Consider the following 19,534-nt stretch of genomic DNA (forward strand, 5'->3'; position numbering starts at 1 on the left):
GTCACCTTCCTGCCCCCACAGGCCCTGGCCTCAGGCTCCTAGACAGGGTCCGCCCTCTCCTCCCCCACCCCTTCCAACTCTGACCTCATGGGTGCGGGAGGCAGGGCGGGGACCACCCTCTGGGTCTCACCACTGCCCCTTGACCTGGAAGCCTCCGTCCCGGCTACTAGAAAGCAACTATTTGCCTGGGCGCCTCTGCCACCGCCTCCCAGGGGCCCTCCCGGCCCCTCCCTTCCCGCAGAGGCCCCAGTCCCCGGCCTTGGCTGATTCACTTTCCCGAAAGTCCCCCACCAGCCGCTGGGTCCCAAGGGTGAGCTCCAGGTCTGGACCTGCCCAGGTGAGTGAGAACCAGCCCCGCCCAGAAGTCAGCACTGGCTTCTCGGCGGCTCTGGCCGTGACCAGGCTGGACACCTGTCCCGAGCCGGCGCCCGGTGACGCGGGTCCTGGCCTTGGGGGGCTGTGTGTTCTGTGTGCTGCCTCCTGCCTGTGGAACGGGTTTCTGGGGCGCTCCCGCCAGGGGGCTGTCAGGACCACGCCTGGCTGGGTCGAGGTGGTCATGCCCCCCCCCCCCCCCCCCCCCCCCCCCCCGTGCAGGGGCCTGGCCAGCCCCGGCCCTCGCTGTGTCACAGGCTGTTTTTCATCGAGGCTAAAAAAAGATCCCACTCGACGGGAGGGCAGCGCGCCAGGAGGGCAGCTGTTCACAGCAGCCTGGGATCCCAGCAGCTGGGAGCTCACCAGCCCAGTGTGGGGGCGCGGCCCCACCCCTGCTCCGTGCCGGGCCTGACCTGCCTCGGTGCTGGACCTTCTCGGTGGGGGCACCGAGGCCCGAGGGGACGGGAGTGGGGCGGGGAGCGTCCGCTCAGTGCCGGGCACCAGCCCTGGGCCCGTCCTTCTCCCTCCGGATCCCTTCAGCTTACGGAACGGGAAACTGAGCCAGAGCAGGGACTGGAGCAGGACCCCCTCTGATGTCAGGGTGCGGGGACGGAAGCCGGGTCTAACCTGAGGCCACTGCCCCGGGCTCCCGTGTTCATGGCCGTGGGGCGGGTGGAAGGCGGGTATAGCTGCCCACCTCGTGGCCGGTCCCTGGGCCCCACCCGCACGCACCTGATCTTCTGCAGTGCTGGGCAGCCCGTCCTGCAGACAGCGGTGCCCCCCAGAAGCACTTCCAGCCTCAGAGCGGAAGAAAACTCGGGCTGGCTTGAGGCCGTGAAGCTGGTGCTGGTGTGTTCCAGCCGCCACAGGAGCCGAGGCCCTGGACACCCTCCCTCCCTCCCTCCCGCCTGAGCCTGGGCAACCTCTTCTCCCTGTCTCGGGGCTGCGTGGCAGCCCCCATCCCCGTGCACCGTCCAGGCGGGCTCTGAAGCCCCGGCAGCTGCGGAGACGGGGGCACCCTCCCGGCCGGCGCTGCCCCATGGTCAGGTGAGCCTTTGGAGGAGAACCCGAGCGCCCGCCAGGTGCCTCGCTGAGCAGGAGCCTCCCGAGGGGCGCCAGCTGGGCTGGAACCAGGCTGAGCGATACCTGTTCCGTGAGGAGCAGGTGAACCTGCTTTCCAGAGGATCAGATAAGGCCCGGAGGGGAGCAAGGTGGGGTGCTGAGGCGTCCCTGCCCCCTCCCCTGGGCAGGATAGCTGCGTGGACACTGAGAGACTGGCGCAGAGTCAGGGGTGCTCCCGCTTCATCTCAGAGGGCTCAGCGTGACCCCAGGAGTACAGATGCGGACCTTGGGGCCCTGGTCACCCTGGATGTGCGCAGGATCAAGCTCCCCGCTGAGTCAGGAGGGGCGCAGGGGCTCAGGGAGCTCCTTCTGAAGGTTCTAGCTCACGCTCTGCACAGCCGGCCCGGCAGCCCCCAGACGTTCCCTGCACACCTTGATCAACACGGGGCGGCCGGGGAGGGGGTCAGCCCTGCCACAGGCTCATCTTCCAATACTGAACCCTGGGAGGACCCCATCCTCTGCCTGTGCCTTCCCTCCTGCCTCCCTCCTCCAGCTCCGGGCTCCGGTGGCCGGGAGGGGGGCCGGCCCAGCGCCGGGAAGCGAGTGAAGGAAAGAGTGGCTGAGGGAGCCAGCGGATTCCACTCTCAGGAGAGCAGGCCAGGGGTTCCTGCCCCGCCCATAGCAGAGGTGGAATTTAGGAGGGTGCTAGGGCCAGTCAGTGTCCCCCAGAAAGTCACATCTCCCCAAACTTCGGACCTTATTTGGAAACAGGGTCTTTGCAGATGCAATTAGTTCAGGCTCTGGAGGCGAAATATCCTGGATTTGGGGTGGCCCCTGGGATCTTTATAAAAGGAGCGTGACAGGGGCTTCCCTGGTGGCGCAGCGGGTTGAGCGCCGGGCTGTGAAGCAGTTTGCGGCCTCTGCAGCACGAGCTCAATCCTGGCCGGCCGCGGAGCTACCCACATGGCGCGGCAGACTGCTCCTGCTCCCCGCTGCTCCCCTCAGCAGTGTGTTTCAGCCTGTCTGCCTGTTCTGTTCCCCACTTTGTTTCTGGTGAATCCTCTCACCCTCCCACGCATCTGGCCCGTACCCCGGTTCTTGTATAAATCTATAAAAAAAATAAAAAAAATAAAAGGAGCGGGACATCTGGACACAGGCACAGTGAAGCCACATGAAAGTGGAGGCAGAGACTGGGCCACCGGCCACAGCCCAGGAGCCCCCAGAGAGGCAGGAGCACCCCCTGAGAGCCCCAGAGGGAGTGTGGCCCAGGCGGGGGCGGGACTGTCATCTTTTGGCCTGAAGGACCACGAGAGGCCACCAAGCTTGTGGCATTTTAATACAGCAGCGTGGGAAACTAAGGAGGTCACGCACAAAACGGGGTGCATTCTGAACTCAAAGGGAAGAGTCCAGAGCTCAGCAAGCCTGCACACCAGCACGCGGTGCCCCCTACAGGCTGTCTCGGGGGGGGGGGTAGCCCTGGCTGGGGCGCTGCAAGGAGTGATGGGCAGCTGAGACTCCCCCCCCACTGCCCCTGCCACCCCCTGCCACCCCCTGCGCACGCGCACATTCCTCCTCGGGCAGGAGGTGGCCAAGGAGCCGGGCGTGAAGGCGGGGCCGGCACACAGTAGGAGCACAGGAAGCAGCAGTGCCCCTGCTGTCCAGGCGGGAGCTGACCCAGTCCCAGACAGGAGCCTCTCGCCTCGTACCCGTGGGGAGGGGTGAAGAGCCACCGAAGCTCGAAAGTGCCTTTTAGTGAACTTTGAGCAGTTTGCAGGGTGTCTCCTTACAGGCTCCTCCCTGAGCGCCCCAAGACTCTGTCTGCCCCAGGCTACCCCCACCTATGTCTGGAAACCCCAAGCAGCAGCAGACCCCAGCTGGGGGACAAGGGTCCCGCAAAGCTCAGGAGCCAGCAGACTCCTGAGGGGCGCCCCAAGTCCCGTCCCCAGCGGCATGTGGACGTGAACTTGTCCTCCCCGTGGGAGGACCTGCCCGCCTGGGCCCATGGCCGCCGCAGGCTCACGGCTCATCTGCGACCTGGGAAAAACACGCCTGCTGCCCGGAGCCCCAGGCGGCCGCGAGCACCCTGACAAATTCAATACCCGAGCAGCCCGGGGCGGGGAGGGGTGCACCCTTGTCCACCCTTATCCGTTTCACTGAGAGGAAACCGAGGGCCACGAGGGAAGCCACTTGCTCGAGGCCACGCAGCAGCAGAGCCAGGGGCTAAGGGAAGTCTGGGGGCTCCTTCCACTCCGGGGAAGGGGGGGTCTCCTACCTGCTCCACCCTGGGGAGAGGAACACTGAAGACGGCGTGTGGCCAGAGGGTCCACGACACTCCCCAAGGGAAGCCCTTTTTGCCCTTAAGGGGGAGAGCGCGCCCACCGGCAGGCGGGGAAACTGAGGCGCGCAGCCGGCCCCCAGGCGGTGCAGCCTAAGGGGGGCGCAGCCAAGCAGGCGAAAGGCAGGTCCTGTCCAGCATCAGGGAGGCCCGGCCGGCTGCCCCAGCGCCCCACGAGGCCCAGGCGCCCCGCTGGGGCCCCCTGGACAGCGGGTCCCTGGCGGCTGCCCCGAGTGGCGCCCCGGCCAGGTTTCACAGCCAGGTGTGCGCGCGGGGGGCGGGCGCCCCGGCCCCCTCGACAGGCAGCTCCACTCGTCCGCACCCCTACTTTGCTCTTGGGGAGACAGTCTGCTTTCCAAAGGGCCCGGAGCAGCCCCGCTGGGGCCGCCCCCTGAACCCCTCGCTCTTCCCCACCCGGCCCGCTCTGCGGACAGAGCCGGGGGCGGGCGCTCAGGAATGCGGGCAGCAGCCGCGCCCGCGCGCACACGGAGCCGCCGCCCCCGCCGGGCGCGGGAAGGGCCGGGGGCGCGGGGCCGCGCGCTCCGCGAAGTGGGGCGCCCCGCCCGCCGCACGGGCCCGCGAGCGCCCGCGCGGGGCGAGGGGCCCCGGGCACGCCGGCCCCCCGCCACCTCGGGGCGCCGCGCGCGGGAGCCGGAGCCTTACCTGTTCCAGGCGGCGCTGGCGCGGGCCCGGCGCTGCTGCGCGCCCCGCTCGTCCGCGGCCGGCGGCTCCCTCGTGCCCGGGTCGCCGAGGCTGGGCGAACTCATGAACTTGAGCCTGCGGAGGGAGCGCATGGTGGCCGCCCCGGCGCCGCGCCGCCCGGGAGGCCCGCGCGCGGGCAGCGAGCGCAGCGGCCCCGGGCCCCGGCCCGCCCCGCGCCCCGCCCCGCGCCCCGCGCCCGCCGCCCGGCCGGGAGCTCAGCCCCGCGCGGCCGCCGCGTGCAGCCCGACCCGGGCCGGGGGCGGGGCCCAGGCGAGGGGCGTGTGCAGAGGGCGGGGCCTCGGGGCGGGGCCCAGGCGAGGGGCGTGTGCAGAGGGCGGGGCCCAGGCGAGGGGCGTGTGCAGAGGGCGGGGCCCAGGCGTGGGGGTGTGTGCAGAGAGGGCTGGGGGCGGGGCCCAGGCCAGGGGCGCGTGCAGGGGGCGGGGCCTCGGGGGCGTGTGCAGAGGGCGGGGCCTTGGGGGCGCGGCCTCGAGGGCGGGGCCCAAGCGTGGGGGCGAGTGCAGAGGGCGGGGCTCGGGGGCGGGGCCTAGGCGAGGGGCAAGCGCAGAGGACGGGACCTTGGGGGCGGGGCCCAAGCGAGGGCGCGTGCAGAGGGCGGGGCCTCAGGGGCGGGGCCCGTGTACAGAGGGCGGGGCTCAAGCGAGGGCGCGCGCAGAGGGCGGGGTCTCGGGGTGGGGCCCAGGCGAGGGGGCGTGTACAGGGGCGGGGCCTGGAGGGCGGGGCAGGCGCCCCCGGCCCCCCCCCCCCCCTGCTTCCCGGCCGGCCTCAGCGTCCCCGGTCCACCCTCCCGGCTCGCCCTCCGCCCTCCCCGCTCCTCCGGAGGCCACGCGTGCCCAGGACACGTATGCGCACGGGACGCACCGCCACCCCCGCCGTGGCCCACCCGCGCGATGCCAAGCGAACCCTGACACCCCCCGAATCCCATCCACTACGCTTCACCCGGCCGTGGCCTCCTCCTCACCCCTCCCCAAGGCCGCACCCACACAGATCCCCCCGGTGCCGCCGCTGGGACACGGGCACCCCTGTGGGGCTCGTGCACGCCGGGTGGCAGCCTTCAGCCTCCTGGGGTGCCTCTGGCCAGGACCCGACCCCACCCCGGCCCAGCCTGGACCCGGCCACCCTGATGACCCACCTCAGGCCTGGAGGAGTTGCCAGATTAGGAGCCAGGGGAACCCCAAGTGGACTCCCCAGGGCAGAGCCCAGCGAAGTCGTGGTGACCCCCACCCCTCCTCCCCAGCTTCTGGGGTTCAAGAGGCTTCACCCGCCCCTCCAGCACCCAGGACAAGAGGGTGCTGGCCGGCCTTACCCCTGGGCCTCTCCTGAGGTGCTAAGTGTGCTGAGAAGTTCTGGGGTCACCCGCGCCCCGGCCCGCCTGGTCTTACAGATACTCCCAGAGTGAGTCAGTGGGGGAGGGGGAGGGGCTGGTGCTAGAACCCTAAGCTGGGAAGGGCGCCCCAGCCCCTTCCCCCAGGTCATCCACAGGAGGCCACAGAGCCCTGGTCAGGTCTCCAGGGCGTGTACATCTTATCTGACAGCAGAACCAAAGCAGCCCCTGGGAAGGGGTGGGTGGGGCACAGCCAGGGGAGCCGAACTTGCCTGGAGAGGCGTAGGTGGTGTCGACGCGCCCCCCTCAGCCCTGGGGATCTGCACCTCAGCCGGAGGGGCTTTTCTGGAATGAGCCCGGCTGGATGGTTTGCATCCGGAGCCAGGAGAGCACCATCTAAAGCTGGGAGAGCCTCGGGAGGGGGCTCCCCATGGTTCAACCCAGCTGGCATTTCCTGAGCTCCTACTGTGCGCCAGACGTCACCCTCGCCCTAGGGGGGCAGAGTCATTGGGTCAAACTCTCAGGCTCTGAGCTCGCAAGGAAGGCGCCCCCGGCAGTTCCTGGGCTGGCCTGTGACCTGGCAGCGCCCTCCCTGCTGGCGCCCACTCAAGAGGCTGGTGGCCTCCCACCTGGTCAGAAACACCTGTCTGTTCCTCAGCTCCACTGTCACCTCCCAGGCTCGCCCGATGGCTTCCCTGGACAGGACAACAGACACCTCCCGGCCCCTCTCCCAGGGCACACAAGCCACTGGTCAGGCCACTTCTCCATGTGGCGGCCGGAGCGAACCCGGGCCTGCTGTGGGCTCCTCTGGGGACAAAGTCCACAGCCTGGCGTCCTTGAAGGGGCCACTCCCTTCCTCCCCCAGCCCCCAGAATGCCTGCCAGCGAAGGCCGTCCCCGTGCCGCCCTCCCATGTGTAAGCCTGGAGGGCTGGGCTAAAGTGACCGTGCTCAGCACGCAGCAGGTTTGCCTGAGTGACGGAGGACACCGTCTCACAGAAAGAAGGGGGAGCGTGGCTCCCAGCACAGCGAGGGGTGAGGGCCGCGCAGGGTGGGGCTGGGCCCTTGTACTGTTGGCGCCACAGCGGCAGGTGGGACTATGGGTTGGCTCTGCCCGGGGGCGGAGGGGACACTGTGTCGGAGCTGGAGGCAGGAGAGGGCTGGCCTTGCCGGGCCTACCTGTAGGGTAGTGGGGAGGGGTGGGGCTGGGGGGGGGCGCTTGATGCAGGGGGAGGCTGGACTGCTCTGGAGGAGAAACTCCAGGGAGAATAGGGGGTGGCGCAAGGGAGAGGCGAGAGGAGGGGCTAGTCGTGGTGGGAGGGGCTAGGGCCGCAGCAAAGGTCAGGGCGAAGTGGCCAGCAAGGAATTCCCGACGTAGGGCCGGCCGAGGGATTTAAGAGTCATCCGTAGTCAGGTTACGGATGAGCCATAACCTCCTCCTGTGTCCAGCGTAGATCTTTGTAAACACGGCCCATACTCAGTGGCAGGCGCAGGGGAGGCTCAGACAAAGGTTCCTATGCCCTGTGCTTGGGCTGGTGACCCGCCATGAGCGGCCATGGGGCAGGGGCTGGACAGCCCAGGGGAGCAGCGGGTCCCAGGGACAGGGTGGCCGAGGTCAGGGGACATCACAGACCCCAGAGCGGGGAGCAGCTGGGTGGCTGACGGCCAGCCCCAGCCCTGATCTGCACAGCCCGCCTTGCCGGGGGGAGAACAGAAACCCAGCCTGCATGCAGCCACGGCTTCACAATGGAGAGACTGACAGAGAAATCCTGATTTCTGGCTTCCGGCGAAGCATCAGATGACCGGGCTCCTGGGCCCGAGTCCCCATGTGACAAGGCTGCCAAGCTGCTGCCCCTGCAGGCAGGCGCGGGGACTCCAGGTGCCCACCTGGTCCTCCACTCACTCACGGGGCCTTCCTGGCCCAGTTAGGGGTCGGGGATGAGCAGCAGTCCTGGGGGAGGGGTAGCCCATCTGTGCCTGGAACTAAGTGGGGGGAAGTGCCCAGTTAGAGGGAATGGGGTCCATTCACATGTCCCCCCGACTGCCAGAGCGACCCCGCTGCTCCACGAACACCACCCCGATGACATAGCCGCGTGCTCTCCTCCCCCGGGACCCGTCTCTCCAGCCAGTGGACCGTCAGCACATGACGCTGGCCACCAAGGGGACCCCACTGTCCCCAGGGCTTGCTCTGGGATGGGAGAGGGAGCCCTCTGCTGGGCAGTCAGAACCAGGGTCCACCTGGCCTGGCCAGCGAGTCAGGAGTCCTCCAGGGCCTCAGTCTGCCCACCCGGAAGATGGGTGGTGGTTGAGGGCTGGGGCCCTGCCTTCCTCCCCGCAAGCCGCCACGCTGAGTCTGAGCGGCAGGCTCCCGTGGAGGGGAGGACACGCGCCCCCCGCGTCCCTGGGGTGCGATCATGCTGAGGGGTTGGCCCAGAGTCTTGGCTTCACGGGCAGGCGCAGAGCCGGGCCTGGCCTTGAGGAGAGCCGGGCACGGGGACTTTGCTCAGAAGCTCCCCTGGGGCTGGTTCAATGTGTCCTTCCCCCTCCTGCTGGGAAGGAACCGGGAATCAGGGGCTTGGGGGCAGGACCTGGGAATGGCCAGTGAGCCACCCTGGGGCCCTCGTGGTAGCCCTGAGCCCTCTGAGCCCGTCAGACACAGCCAGATGTCTGGGATGGAAGAGCTTGGGGCCCGGGGGGCTTGGGGCCCGGGGCTGGGGACTCGAGGGCCCCTGGGTGAGCTCCTGCGCGGGGGTGGGCGGCAGAGACACTGCTCCATTCAGTGCTGGACGGGCTGCCGGGCGGCATCACCAACAGGGAAACTGAGGCTCAGGCCGAGGCCCAAGCCCAGAGTTGTGTCAGCAGGGCCAGGGGGAAGCTGGAGCCCCGGGGCCCAGCCTGTCCCCAGTCCTCGCCCGTGCTGGCCTCCGTCCGCCTGCCCACCCCAGGCACTGCTGCTTCCTAGCGGGACGCCTGGTGCACCCCCAAAGCTGAGAGGCAGCTGGATAAGTTCCTCTTGCTTGCTGGGGCTCTGCACTCCGGGTCGGGGCCACCCAGGGAGGGGCTTGCCATGCAGCAGGCGGGGGAGGGGATGGAGGAGTGGCCTGCTTGTCCCGTTCGTTCTCTGGGTTCAGCCAGGGTGCGCCCCACAAGGGGTCGAGGCGGGAAGAGACATTTCATGGAGCCGCGGGGTGCAGGCAGGGTGCCTGCAAGCAGGCCGAAAGCCAGAAAGACACCTGAGTGGGGGCCACTGAGGCCGGAGAGCCGTGTCCCCCCAGGGGACTCCAGCACTGCTGGGACTAGACTCCCCAGACCACCCCCTCCAGGGCCTGCCTCCCGGCTGGCTCGGAGCCCGCGGCCACGGCATAGTCCACATTCCCAAGACCCTCTGCAGCCTGGCACGGCCCTCCGCTCCTTCCGCTCCGCTCCCGCGCAGCCCCTGCCGCCACCCCAGCCGGGAAACAAAGCAGGCGCTGTTCTCCCCGCTCCGGCCGCGTCCCCCTCCAGCCTTTACCCGGCCCCCTCCTCCAGCGGGTCCTTCCCGGGGGTTACGGGGACGGCAGTGGCAGTGGCTCGGGGTGTGGGCTCTGGGGTCACCCTGCCTGGGCGGTTTCCTCGTCTGTCAAATGAGAGTCTTCATGGCGCCTTCCTCCGGGGGGACCGGGCTGCGGGCGCCCTCACAGTTGAGAGTCCCGAGCAGGGGCGGACGCGCGGCCCCACCCGGCCCGCCCCCCACGCCAGCCTCCCCCTCCCCTGCGCCCGCTGAGTCCTTACTCCTCGGACCCCACCCAGCAAAATCCCCAGGCGCCCCCCTCGGCCTGGTGTCAGGATCTCGGGGCTCGACCTGCCTCCGCCATCTGACTGGGCGCTCCTGGGCCGCGGCGCTCCATCAGGCACAGGCCCAGCGGACACTGGCGACTTTTGTGCTGACCTTTCATCAGGCTCCTCGGAGCCCTCGCTGCTGGAGGCCCCCAGGGGGGACCTTGGACTTCCCTCTGGCCTGCTGGAGTCCGGTCTGAGCGAGAATCCTGCTGGCTCCTGCAGGCTCAGTGAGCCCCCGCCTGGCTCGTCGCCCTGGTCTCTGGCAAGAATTCCATGGGCCCAGGGCCTCCCTGGTGGCGCAAGGGGTTCAGACGCAACCTATGGAGCTGTCCGCAGCCTCTGCAGCACGAGTTCCATGCCCGGCCAGGGAGCTGCCCACACGGCGCAGCAGACCTCTCCTGCCTCCCCGCCGCTCCCTCAGCAGTGTGTTTCCGTAGATCTGCCTGTTCTGCTCCCCGCTCTGTCTCTGGGGAGTCCTCTCATCCCCCCCCACACCGTCCCTCTGGCCTGTACCCCAGCTCTTGTGTGCATAAGTAAATAAATCTTTAAAAAAAAAAAAAGATCCCCATTGGAGATTTGGGATTCTCCAGGACTCCTCACTATGCAGAGCCTGATCTTCCCGGAAGCCTCTCCCTGCATCTGGGAACAGTTTCTCCAGGCCTGGGCCTCTGCCCCCGCCCTGAATCATCACCCAAACCCCGACAGGAACCCCAAGATCACACGCGGCCGCAAGGGTGTCAGACAAGGGGCTGAGGGCTCCTCAGAGGGGTGGATGGGTCGGGCTGGTAGGAGGCTGGGCTGGATTCACCTGACGCCAGAGACCCCGCTTTTCAGCAGGAACAAGGGATACGCGGCCACCCCGCTTGGTGCGAAGTCCCGCGGGGAGTGTCCCTGCTCGTTGCCACCAGCCAAGCCCTGGGGGACTTTGGTGCCACAGGACCTGCAGGCCCCGCCCATGCGTTCCTGGAATACCGGCCAGCAAACAACCGCAAACATCTAAATGCACCACTGAGCTCGTAAGAAAATGGGGGAGACCAACGGGGGCCGGGGGGGCACTGGGGACGATCACTAGAGATGATGGTCAGGCTGCGGCTGAGGTCAGCACAGGGATGGAGCCTCGCACCAGCCCTCTAGCGCCCCCGCCTGGCGACGCTGTCGTCACCCCCTTTTCCCAGATGAAACACCAGGTCTGGCCGTGGAGGGGGGCTCAAGCCTGCATTTAGCAAAAGCCTCCTCCCTCCTTTCGTGCAAGAAGAGCCGTGTCCGCGCCATAAAGGAAGCAGGAAAGAGCGTCAAGAATCGGGGCTTCCCAAGGCAGGTCTCTGGGTGACCTGGTTCTGACATGGCCTCTCCAGGCCCTGCCCACCCCACTCTCCCCCACAGGAAGCCAGGCTCGAAGGCTGCTGGAGCGCATGCAGCCCAGATGTGCATTTTAGAGATGGGGAGGGCTGCAGGGCGGGCAGAGCACATCTGGGGGGCGGGCTGAGGTCCTCCCTCCTCTGCCCGGGGCAGTGCTGCCAGTCAGAACAGCACCCACATTTCCCCAGCAGGGAAAAGGCTCAGGCTGCCCTCCTGCTAGGATGGTGAGCTCCCGCTGCACGCCAGGGCTGTCCCCAGGGGTCCCCCCTGCCCTGGGGAGACCTGGGGGCGGGTCAGGAAAGGGGATGCGACGGGTTGAGGGTTCTAGGAGCCGTAAGACATGCCCCACTGCCGTGGGGAGTTCTGGAGACCTTCCAGAGGGACATTCCCTGGCAGGATGGCCATGGCCACCGGGCCCGGGGGGCACAGACCAGACAGACAAGAAGGCAACTGATCCCAGCATCAACGAGGGTGCCCCCCCCCCCCCCCGCCGCCCCCCAACCCGGCCTTCCTCAGCACAGACGCCCCGGTGCTGTGCAATCCCGCAACTGTCCACTGGGGGGCTCTGGAGGAGACAGCGAGGTCGCACAGCCAGTAGGGGCCAAGTAGGGGGCTACCCTCGGCCCTGGACCCCACGCTTCCTCTTGTCCCTCACAGTCACTGTCCCCAGGTCTGCCCGGGGTGGGGGCCACGCTGGTCCCTCCAGGACCTCACACCCCAGAGCCCAGGAGAGGGCATTCCGGGGCCGGGACAGCAGGGCCCAGAGCTGGAGACCGGGGGTGGGGAGGCAGGGCCAGAAGGGGGTCTGAAGGCTGGGAGGAGTGTGGGTACCAGGCTGCAGGCCTGGGGGTGCGGGAGGGGGACTAGAGGGGGACCTCCAGATTCCAGGGGGGACTCTGCCCCCACTCCCTTCTTCCTACCCCAGGCCTCACCAGTCCCCAGCTCTGCCCAGCTAGCACCTCCCACCCGTTCCACCGTCAGAGAACATGGGGGTGATGACAGTGCTGTGGGGTGCAGCCATGCGGAAAGGACCAGGGATGTGACATGAGAGGTGGGGCTCTGGGGACTCTTCCCTCCACCCGACGTGCCGACTGGACCTGGGCAAGCGCTGTCTGGCCTGGGTCCTCATGTTCCCTCACCAACTTGGCAGCCCCTCGTCTGTGGACCCGCTGGTCCCCAAGAGCAGGATGCAGGCCCAGTCCTCACCACGTCCTCCTCCTCTGCTCAGCGGTATCCTGGGAGCCTCAGCTTCTCCGTCTGGCTGGGAGGCCTCACCCGCCGGGAGCCCCAGGATGCACGAGCTTCCGTGTGCCATCCATGACCACCTCACTGAAGAGGGTCCCCCCCATTTCATTTGTCCTACCTAAGGTGTCTGGTGGATGCCTGCTGACTCGGTGGGGGTTTTGGGGTGTGGACTCAGATAGGAAGCTCAGAGAGAGGAATCAGGGTCCCACGAGCCCAGAGGCTGGGGCACTGGGGGGGTGGCACAGCACCTGTTCTCCCTCGAGCCCCCTCTGGCCCTCTCTGGCCGCTGGCCTGCCCCAGGGCTGGATGTCCTTTGGTGGAGTCTGTCTCTGAGTAACAGAGGCCCTGAGGCCCGGCTCTTGCTCTGTGGTTCCTGGTGTGGGTGGCTGATGGGTGGGGGCGGAGGTGAGAAGTCTCTGCCTGGTTGTTGGGGCTGCCAGGTGGCCTCAAGGGACTCTTTCAAGCCTGGGCTAGACTCACAGGGACTTCCCCAGATCTGACAGCAGGTGACAGGAGGGATTTCTCTAGAGGCAAGGGGTAAGAGTGCCGATGCAGGCTGCAGGCCCCTGCAGGACCCCCGGCGCACAGGTGTGAAAGGGAAGGGAGGGGAGCCGGGAGCCTCCCAGCAGGACACGCAGGTGGAGCCTGACTTCCAGTGAAGGTGCCGTTTTGGAGGCCAGTTCATTTCACCGCTTGCGCTTCACTCTGTCTTTCCCCTAAGCCTGTGCTGACTGGCCAACTCCTATTCATCCTACAATACCCTGCTCAGATTGCCCCCGCCCAGCAATGTTTTTTCCCATGAGGCCCACTCCACCACACGCACACATCCGGGTTTGGGGGGCAGTGCTCCCCAGAAGGCTCACTCCTGAGCATGAGCACCTGCTCTTTCCTTAGCCTCTGCCTGGCTCGCAGCTCCTGGCGTCAGCACACACAGGTAGGCAGGCCTGTCTCGGGGGTATCTGCAGCTCCCTTCACTGAGGACACAGGGACTTGCTGGCCAAAGGCCACGTGCACTTGTGCTTCTTCTCACTCATAAGTATTTCTCGAGAACCTAATATTTGCCAGGCCCTGAGCTCAGCCCCTGAATTGAACTAACCTTGGCCAAATCTTTCACCCTGTGCCAGCTTCCGTGTCTTTATTCAGCCCGTGGCTGCTCTGTGAGGAACAGGGCACACGGGGCGGGGAAGGGGGCATGTCCTCATTTTACCAGCGGGGACAAGTTCCCCCTGGGCGCACCGTGGAAGCTAAGCCCAGCATGGCAGCTGGGGGCCATTCCGCATAGGCTGAGGTGAGAGTGTGGGGCTGGGGTGCTGCTCCTGTGCCCCAAGCTTTAACCCACTGGTGGCAGAGTGGGGTTGAGATCACCGGCCCTGACCCAAAGGGTACCCCGCCCGTCCCGCCCTCTGAAGACCGTGAGGGGCAGGGGACCGCACCCTCTTCTGGTGGAGTCAGGGAACGGGGTGTTTGGCCTTCTCTTCCTTCCTCCCTCTCGGGGAGCGCCCACAGAGCCCCCCTCGCTCCCACCCACACCAGGAGGAAACTAGTGCCAGCTCAGCGATGCCCACCCTGCTGGGTGTGTGGCTGTCGGCTCCTGGGGCGGCTCCCTCTGGAGGCCCACAACCTGGGTGATGCCATCTGCAGGGAGAGCACCTTCCCAGGACCCCGCACCCTGGGAGGGTGGGCACAGCGCCCCAACAAACTGCCCCGGTAATGGCCCAACCGCAGCCACAGCAAACGTGAGCCAGAGAGATGCGGCTGGAGCCTTGCACTCGGTCTGGAGCCGCCCAGGCCGTCTCCGAGTCCACTGCGCCCCGCGGGCCGGAAGCTGACCGCAGGGCGCCAAGGCGGGTGCCGAGCCGGCTTGTGATGGCCTCCGCGGGCCCTGGGAAGCGGGCGCAGGGCCTGCCCACGGGGAGGGGTGAGCCTTGCTGCGTGGAGCCTCTCCGGGGGGTGCGGTGGGCACCCCAGCACACCCCGTGGGAGCCCGGCCTCGGCGCACACGGGCCTCTGGGAGGAGCAGTGGGTGGAGCAGCCGGCAGAGCGCTGAGGCGGGGGCTCTCCTCCGGGCCTGCGGCCATGCTGGGGGGGAGCGGCTGCCAGCAAGTGGCCGTTTCAGGGGCAGCAAAGTGGGGGCAGCCCCTGTCGGTGGGGTGCCACTGCCAGGGCTCACGTGGCCTGCTTTGGTCCAGATTTCCCCAGCGGACCTGGTTCTGGGAAGCGCAGTCCAGGTGCCCGGCAAGGGGCGCCCTCACCCCTGGGCCCTCCCGGCTGCTCTGTCACCTTCTTTCTGCTCACACCACTCCTGCCCCTGCTTTCCTGGCCTTGAGGGTGCCAGGCAGGCCTCCCCAGGGCCCCGGGCCACCTTCCCTCCAGGAGCCTGCAGCCTCCTGCCCCCACCCCAGGGGCCCCAGCGACGCCTCCTATTTACAACCGAGCCTCGCCGGGCTTTGCTTTCTAGTGTCTGCTGCGCGTCACCTGCTGCTCCTCCCCTCACGCTGCAGGCGCAGGACTGGCTACGTGGATGGATGGGTGGGTGGACAGACGGAAGGGAGGAAGGACTGACAGACGGGTGGGGGTGGAAGGATGGATGGACAGACGGGTGGATGGACAGACGGGTGGGTGGACAGACAGGTGGGTGGACAGACGGGTGGATGGACAGACGGGTGGATGGACAGACGGGTGGATGGACAGACGGGTGGACGGACAGACGGGTGGGTGGACAGACGGGTGGGTGGACAGACGGGTGGGTGGACAGACGGGTGGGGACAGATGCATGGATCGGTAGACGGGGGGTGGGTGGATGGATGGACGGATGGCTAGAGAGAGATGGAAGGAAGGCAGGACGGGTGGATGGACAGATGGGTGGGGAGGGATGGATGGACAGGCGGGTGGACGGGTGGATACGCTGATGTCTAGTTCAGTCCCGCCACGAGCAAGCAAGCTCCCAGCCGGGGAAGGTGGCCAAGCTTGCCTTTCCTGCATGGACGCTGGGGGTGAGGCGGGTCAAACTCAAGGTCAAGCTCGGCGGTGGCCGCCTTGAGCAGGCCCCCTCTGTGTGGCCTCCCAGCCGCTGGGCCTCCGCCTCCTGCTGGCCTTCCGGACACGGCTCTGAGGGGCACATGACCACACCTTCTCCCACCACAGCCGCAGGGACACACCCCTCTGCACGGCAGGGGGCCCCCCCGGAGCCCAGCGCCTGCTCCTCTGCCACCAGGCTCCTGACCCCACGCCTGGGAGCACAGTTAGAGTTAAACGGGGTTTCCCCTGCCCGGGGTGCTGCCTGCGCCAGCAGGCACCGGGTTTGCCAGGAGGGGTGCCATTTCTCAAAGCTGAGTTGGGGAAGGGTGGGTCCTCTGGGTGAGTGTCCAGGCATGCGCTGCCCTCCTAGGCCTGTCTCCTTGGGCCTCGCCTGCCTCGATGCTGGGGAGAGGCAGTCATACCCATTCTGCACAGGCTGAGGTAAGAGTGTGGCGCTGGGGTGCTGCTCCTGCGCCCCAAGCTGTAACCCACTGGTGGCAGAGTGGCGTCGAGATCACCGGCCCTGACCCAAGGGGAACCACCTGGCGCGAGTGTGGAAGCTGATTCTAGCCTGACCCTGCCCAGGGCCAGCAGCCAGTGCCCAGCCCTGCCCACCAGGTGCTCAGTGCCCACCCGCTCCTTCTCCTGGCTCATCGTGCCGGTTACCCTGTGCCGAGCGGGCATCTGAGACTCCAGGTGGGCCCTGGCAGGGGCCGAGAGCCAGGCTGGCACAGGAGCTAGGCTGGTCCAGGCCCACTTTGTGGGGGTCCCCCAGGACTCCCTGCGCATTTGAGCTCTCAGAGGGGGCAGCCTGGGGGCTGCCTGGGGAGTCATGAGGCTTGGCACAGGCAGGACGCACACTGGACCAGCCCCCTGTTGGATTCGGATTCTCTCCTTTCTGTCGGCCGCACCCATTTCCCGTGGCTCCCCGGGCTCCGCTTGGGCGAGGCCCCGCTCAGGTGGACCAGTGCGGGTGTATCCAGGGCCTGACACTTGCACCGCAAGCCACGGGGCAGATGCTTCTGCCCGCTTCCAAGACGGGCCCTCTGAGACCCAGAGGGGCCCCGCAACCTGCCCAAGGCCCCTCAGCAGGACAGCAGCCGAAGTGGACTAGACCTGACCCTGCGACCCACGGGCCTGCATCAGCCTTTGCCCCCAGAGTGCCAGGCACTGTCCCCTGGGGCAGTGTTTGTTGAATGAGTGCATGAGTGTAGCTGTAGCAGCCCCTGGCGGCGCGTGAACACCAGTGCCCGCCTTCATCGAGCCTCTGCCTAGTGCCCCGAGCTCTCGTGCCGCCCTGGCCTCGCCCTGGCCTCGCCCTGGCCCAGGCCTCCAGCCTCTCTGTGCTCACAGGCCTCGGCACGCCTGCTCCCTCAAAGCCCACCCTCCAGCAGATACCCTCTCACCAGCCCTGGGGCCACCTCTGGCCTCTCCGGGAAGGTGGCCAGCTCCAGCACCTGGTCTGTGTCCTGGCGGCCTCCGCCACGCGGCTGTGCCGGCTCGGTCTGGTGGAAAGGCCTGCCTCTCCCTGGCTGAGCGTCCGGTGGGCAGAGGCCGCCTCTGCAGCAGCGAGGGCCCGGGTTACTATGTACATTCGGAGAGGGAGGGACTCTAGAAACTCTGGGAAATCCTAGCGAGTCAGAAGAGCAGAGAGCACTGGGGAAGGGGCTGCCCGTTCCGGGACCCCGCCAGCTTTGTCGTGCGCCATGGAGACCCCGGCGAGCCTGCAAGCCTCCTCGACAGAGAAATGCTGGACGGGAGGTCAGGCACAGGGTGTGTCGGCATCCACCCAGGGCCCGGCACCCCCCATGGCCTCCCCCCCGGCTCTGGAAGCCCTGATTTCCCACTGGCCAGCTGAAGACAGCCGCCTGCTGTCTCTGAAGGTCGAGGTGAAGAGGCCCCTCTGCCGAGACCCTTCCAGAAGCACGAATCATATGTGGGACACGTGTGCAGTTTCTCTCCTGTCCCCTCCTACGCCTGAGTCCTCGCTCACCTGCTCTCCTGCTCATTCCCAGGGCTCTCCGGGCCCTCTTTGCGCCAGCCCCCTGCTGAGCGTGGCCCAGAGGTGAATCAGGCAGCGCCTGCCCTTGAGCTGACTGCAGGAAACACCATCCAGCCGGAGGTGCTCACATTCCAGGGGCTGCCCTCCCTGGTGTGAGTGCAGGGCAGCCAGGAGGGCTTCCTGGAGGAGGAAGGTGCCTTCCAGCAGGGCTTGAAGAACCAGCGGGAGCCCAGGTGAAGGACAGGGAAGGCTTCCAGGCAGAGGGACATCATGGGAGGCCGGGAGAGGGGAGGGCAGAGCAGGAGCACGTGGTGGGGGGCAGGCTTGGGGCTCAGAGTGGACCCGCCGCCTAAGGGTTCCCATGGCAGCTTGCGAGAGACCGGCGCCCTCTCGTACTGCCGTGCTCCTGCCCAGCTGCCCCTCAGGACTGAGCACTTTGGCAAACCTTGGCCGAGCGGACCGGCAGGCCCCGGCACTTCCCAGGCCGACCACAAGGCCGGGAAAGCCGGACGCCCCCAGCCAATCCCTGCCTATGGGGTGAGGTGGGGTGCGAGGGAGAGCAGGGATCCACGGGTGAACCTCCTCCGAGAGGACGTTTCCCCAACTTACACATCAGACACCGAGGTCCAGAGAGGCGGGGCGGCGGCGGGAGGTCACTCGCACGTGGGCGGGCAGGCGCTGGCCAGGCCTTCGGGGCCCGAGGGCCCCACCGTGTGGACGTTTGCCCCGGGGGCCTGGAGCTGGCCGCGCGTGTGCCCAGGACGCGTTTTATGAATGAGTGAACAAAGGCGTCGGCGCTGTCCCCGCTCCCTCCCACGCCACGCGCCGGCAGCCAGGAGCCATCTGCTGCTGTGTTTGTTGTTGCTGTTACTCTGAAAGTCAAAAGCACAAATCTGAAGTCGCAGCTCCGCGTCCCAGCAGCACGTCGGGGACAGGAGTCAGGCGGACTAGGGACAGCCCTCTGCTCCCGCCTGGGCCACCCCGAGCCCGGCCCGCCACGCCCCTGCTCCGAGCCTCCGCGTCTCCGGAGTCGCCAGAGCACCTACCTGGTCAGGCGCCTGCGCCCGCCCGAGGAGGTGGGACCCTGCAGGGATGGGTGCGGGGATCCCGGCCCACTGGCCTCCGCTGCCAGTGACCTTGGCCGTGGCCACTTCCGCTGGGTGAGCTCTGAACCCCTCAGCATAGACCGCGCCGGCTGCCCCAGCCTTGCAGGCAGCCGAATGGCTCCCACATTAGGAGGCACCCACGTGGCCCAGGGGCAAGAGGGGCGAGGGCGCTGGCTCCTCCGTGACTCAGCGGGACTCGAGGCTGCAGGCCCAGGTGGGAGCTGCCCCGGCTGTGCGCGCAGGGAAGCCCAGCTGCCCGCGTCTCTGATAAATATTTTATCACTGCTCACACAGCAGTCCCCAGGAAGGTGTCTGCAATGTCGAGCCTGCAGAGCACCCCTTCCTGCCCGGACAGGAGGAAGTGGCTGGGTGGGGTGCGGGTGGGGTCAGGAGCCCAGGCAGTTCATTCCTGCCCCGTTGTGACTGCGGCCAGCTCAGCTCAGAAGGACCCAGAGCCTCACCCACACTCCCCCGTGCTGAGCGCTGGGCGTGGCTGGACAGTGCCCACCTTCCTCCTCGCACACCCAGAACACCAGCCCTCTCCCCCCGGGCCAGCAGGGGGACAGATGTCCCCTCCCGCCGGCTCAGTGACTTTGCTGCCTCCTCCAGGAAGTGTTCCTGGCTTTCCCCTTCGCCCTTGTGACCTTGGGCAGGCCCATCGCATTCTCAGAGCCTGTTTTTAAAATGAAACTAGTAACCCTCTTGATGGGGGACAAGAACCCTCATGTAAATGCAGGGTCTGCCAGTGCCCCTTCTGCACAGAAACTCTCTTTTGAGGGACTTGAATGCCACCATCAAATCAGTAGCTATTATTGACACCTCCTGTCTACCCTCCTGTGCTAAGAGGCCCCTCTTCTCTCAGCCTCAGATTCGGTCTCTGGGAGGGGTGAGCTGGACACGGCTGTGAGTGATGATGAACCGGGGGCCCCTCACCTGCCCGCCCCACAAGCCCATGGACAGGCCTCCCTGCACCTCAAACCCAGCACAGTCAAAGCCAAGCCCAAGATCTTCTGCCCCCTACCTGTCCACGCGGAGTCTGCTGAACCAGGACCATCACCGCCGCCCCCCACCTCTGAGACTAACGGTCCCAGGCAGCGAGCCCCCCGTCATTGGCGTAATCAGGAGGGGTGCACGCCTGCCCAGCCACAGCCTCAGTGGCTGGCTTTCAGTCCCT

The 19,534-nt window shown here is 67.3% G+C and overlaps 1 protein-coding gene across 2 annotated transcripts in view; it reads right to left on the reverse strand.

The window, feature by feature from the left end:
- PRR5 (proline rich 5) overlaps positions 1-19,534 on the reverse strand; it is a 36,745-nt gene that overhangs the window by 12,975 nt on the left and 4,236 nt on the right. Inside the window, exon 1 of one of the 2 annotated variants that reach the window (XM_037513398.1) lies at positions 4,433-4,563. The exons of the other annotated variant lie outside the window; for it this stretch is intronic. Within the exon in view, the coding sequence (XP_037369295.1) occupies positions 4,433-4,563 (131 nt within the window). Of the gene's footprint in view, positions 1-4,432; positions 4,564-19,534 lie in introns of those variants that run through there. 2 annotated transcript variants of the gene reach the window in all.

This window comes from Talpa occidentalis, unplaced genomic scaffold (genome assembly GCF_014898055.3).
Source record: "Talpa occidentalis isolate TD23 unplaced genomic scaffold, MPIMG_talOcc4v2.1 talOcc4.16, whole genome shotgun sequence".
In the NCBI taxonomy this organism is placed as follows: domain Eukaryota; kingdom Metazoa; phylum Chordata; class Mammalia; order Eulipotyphla; family Talpidae; genus Talpa; species Talpa occidentalis.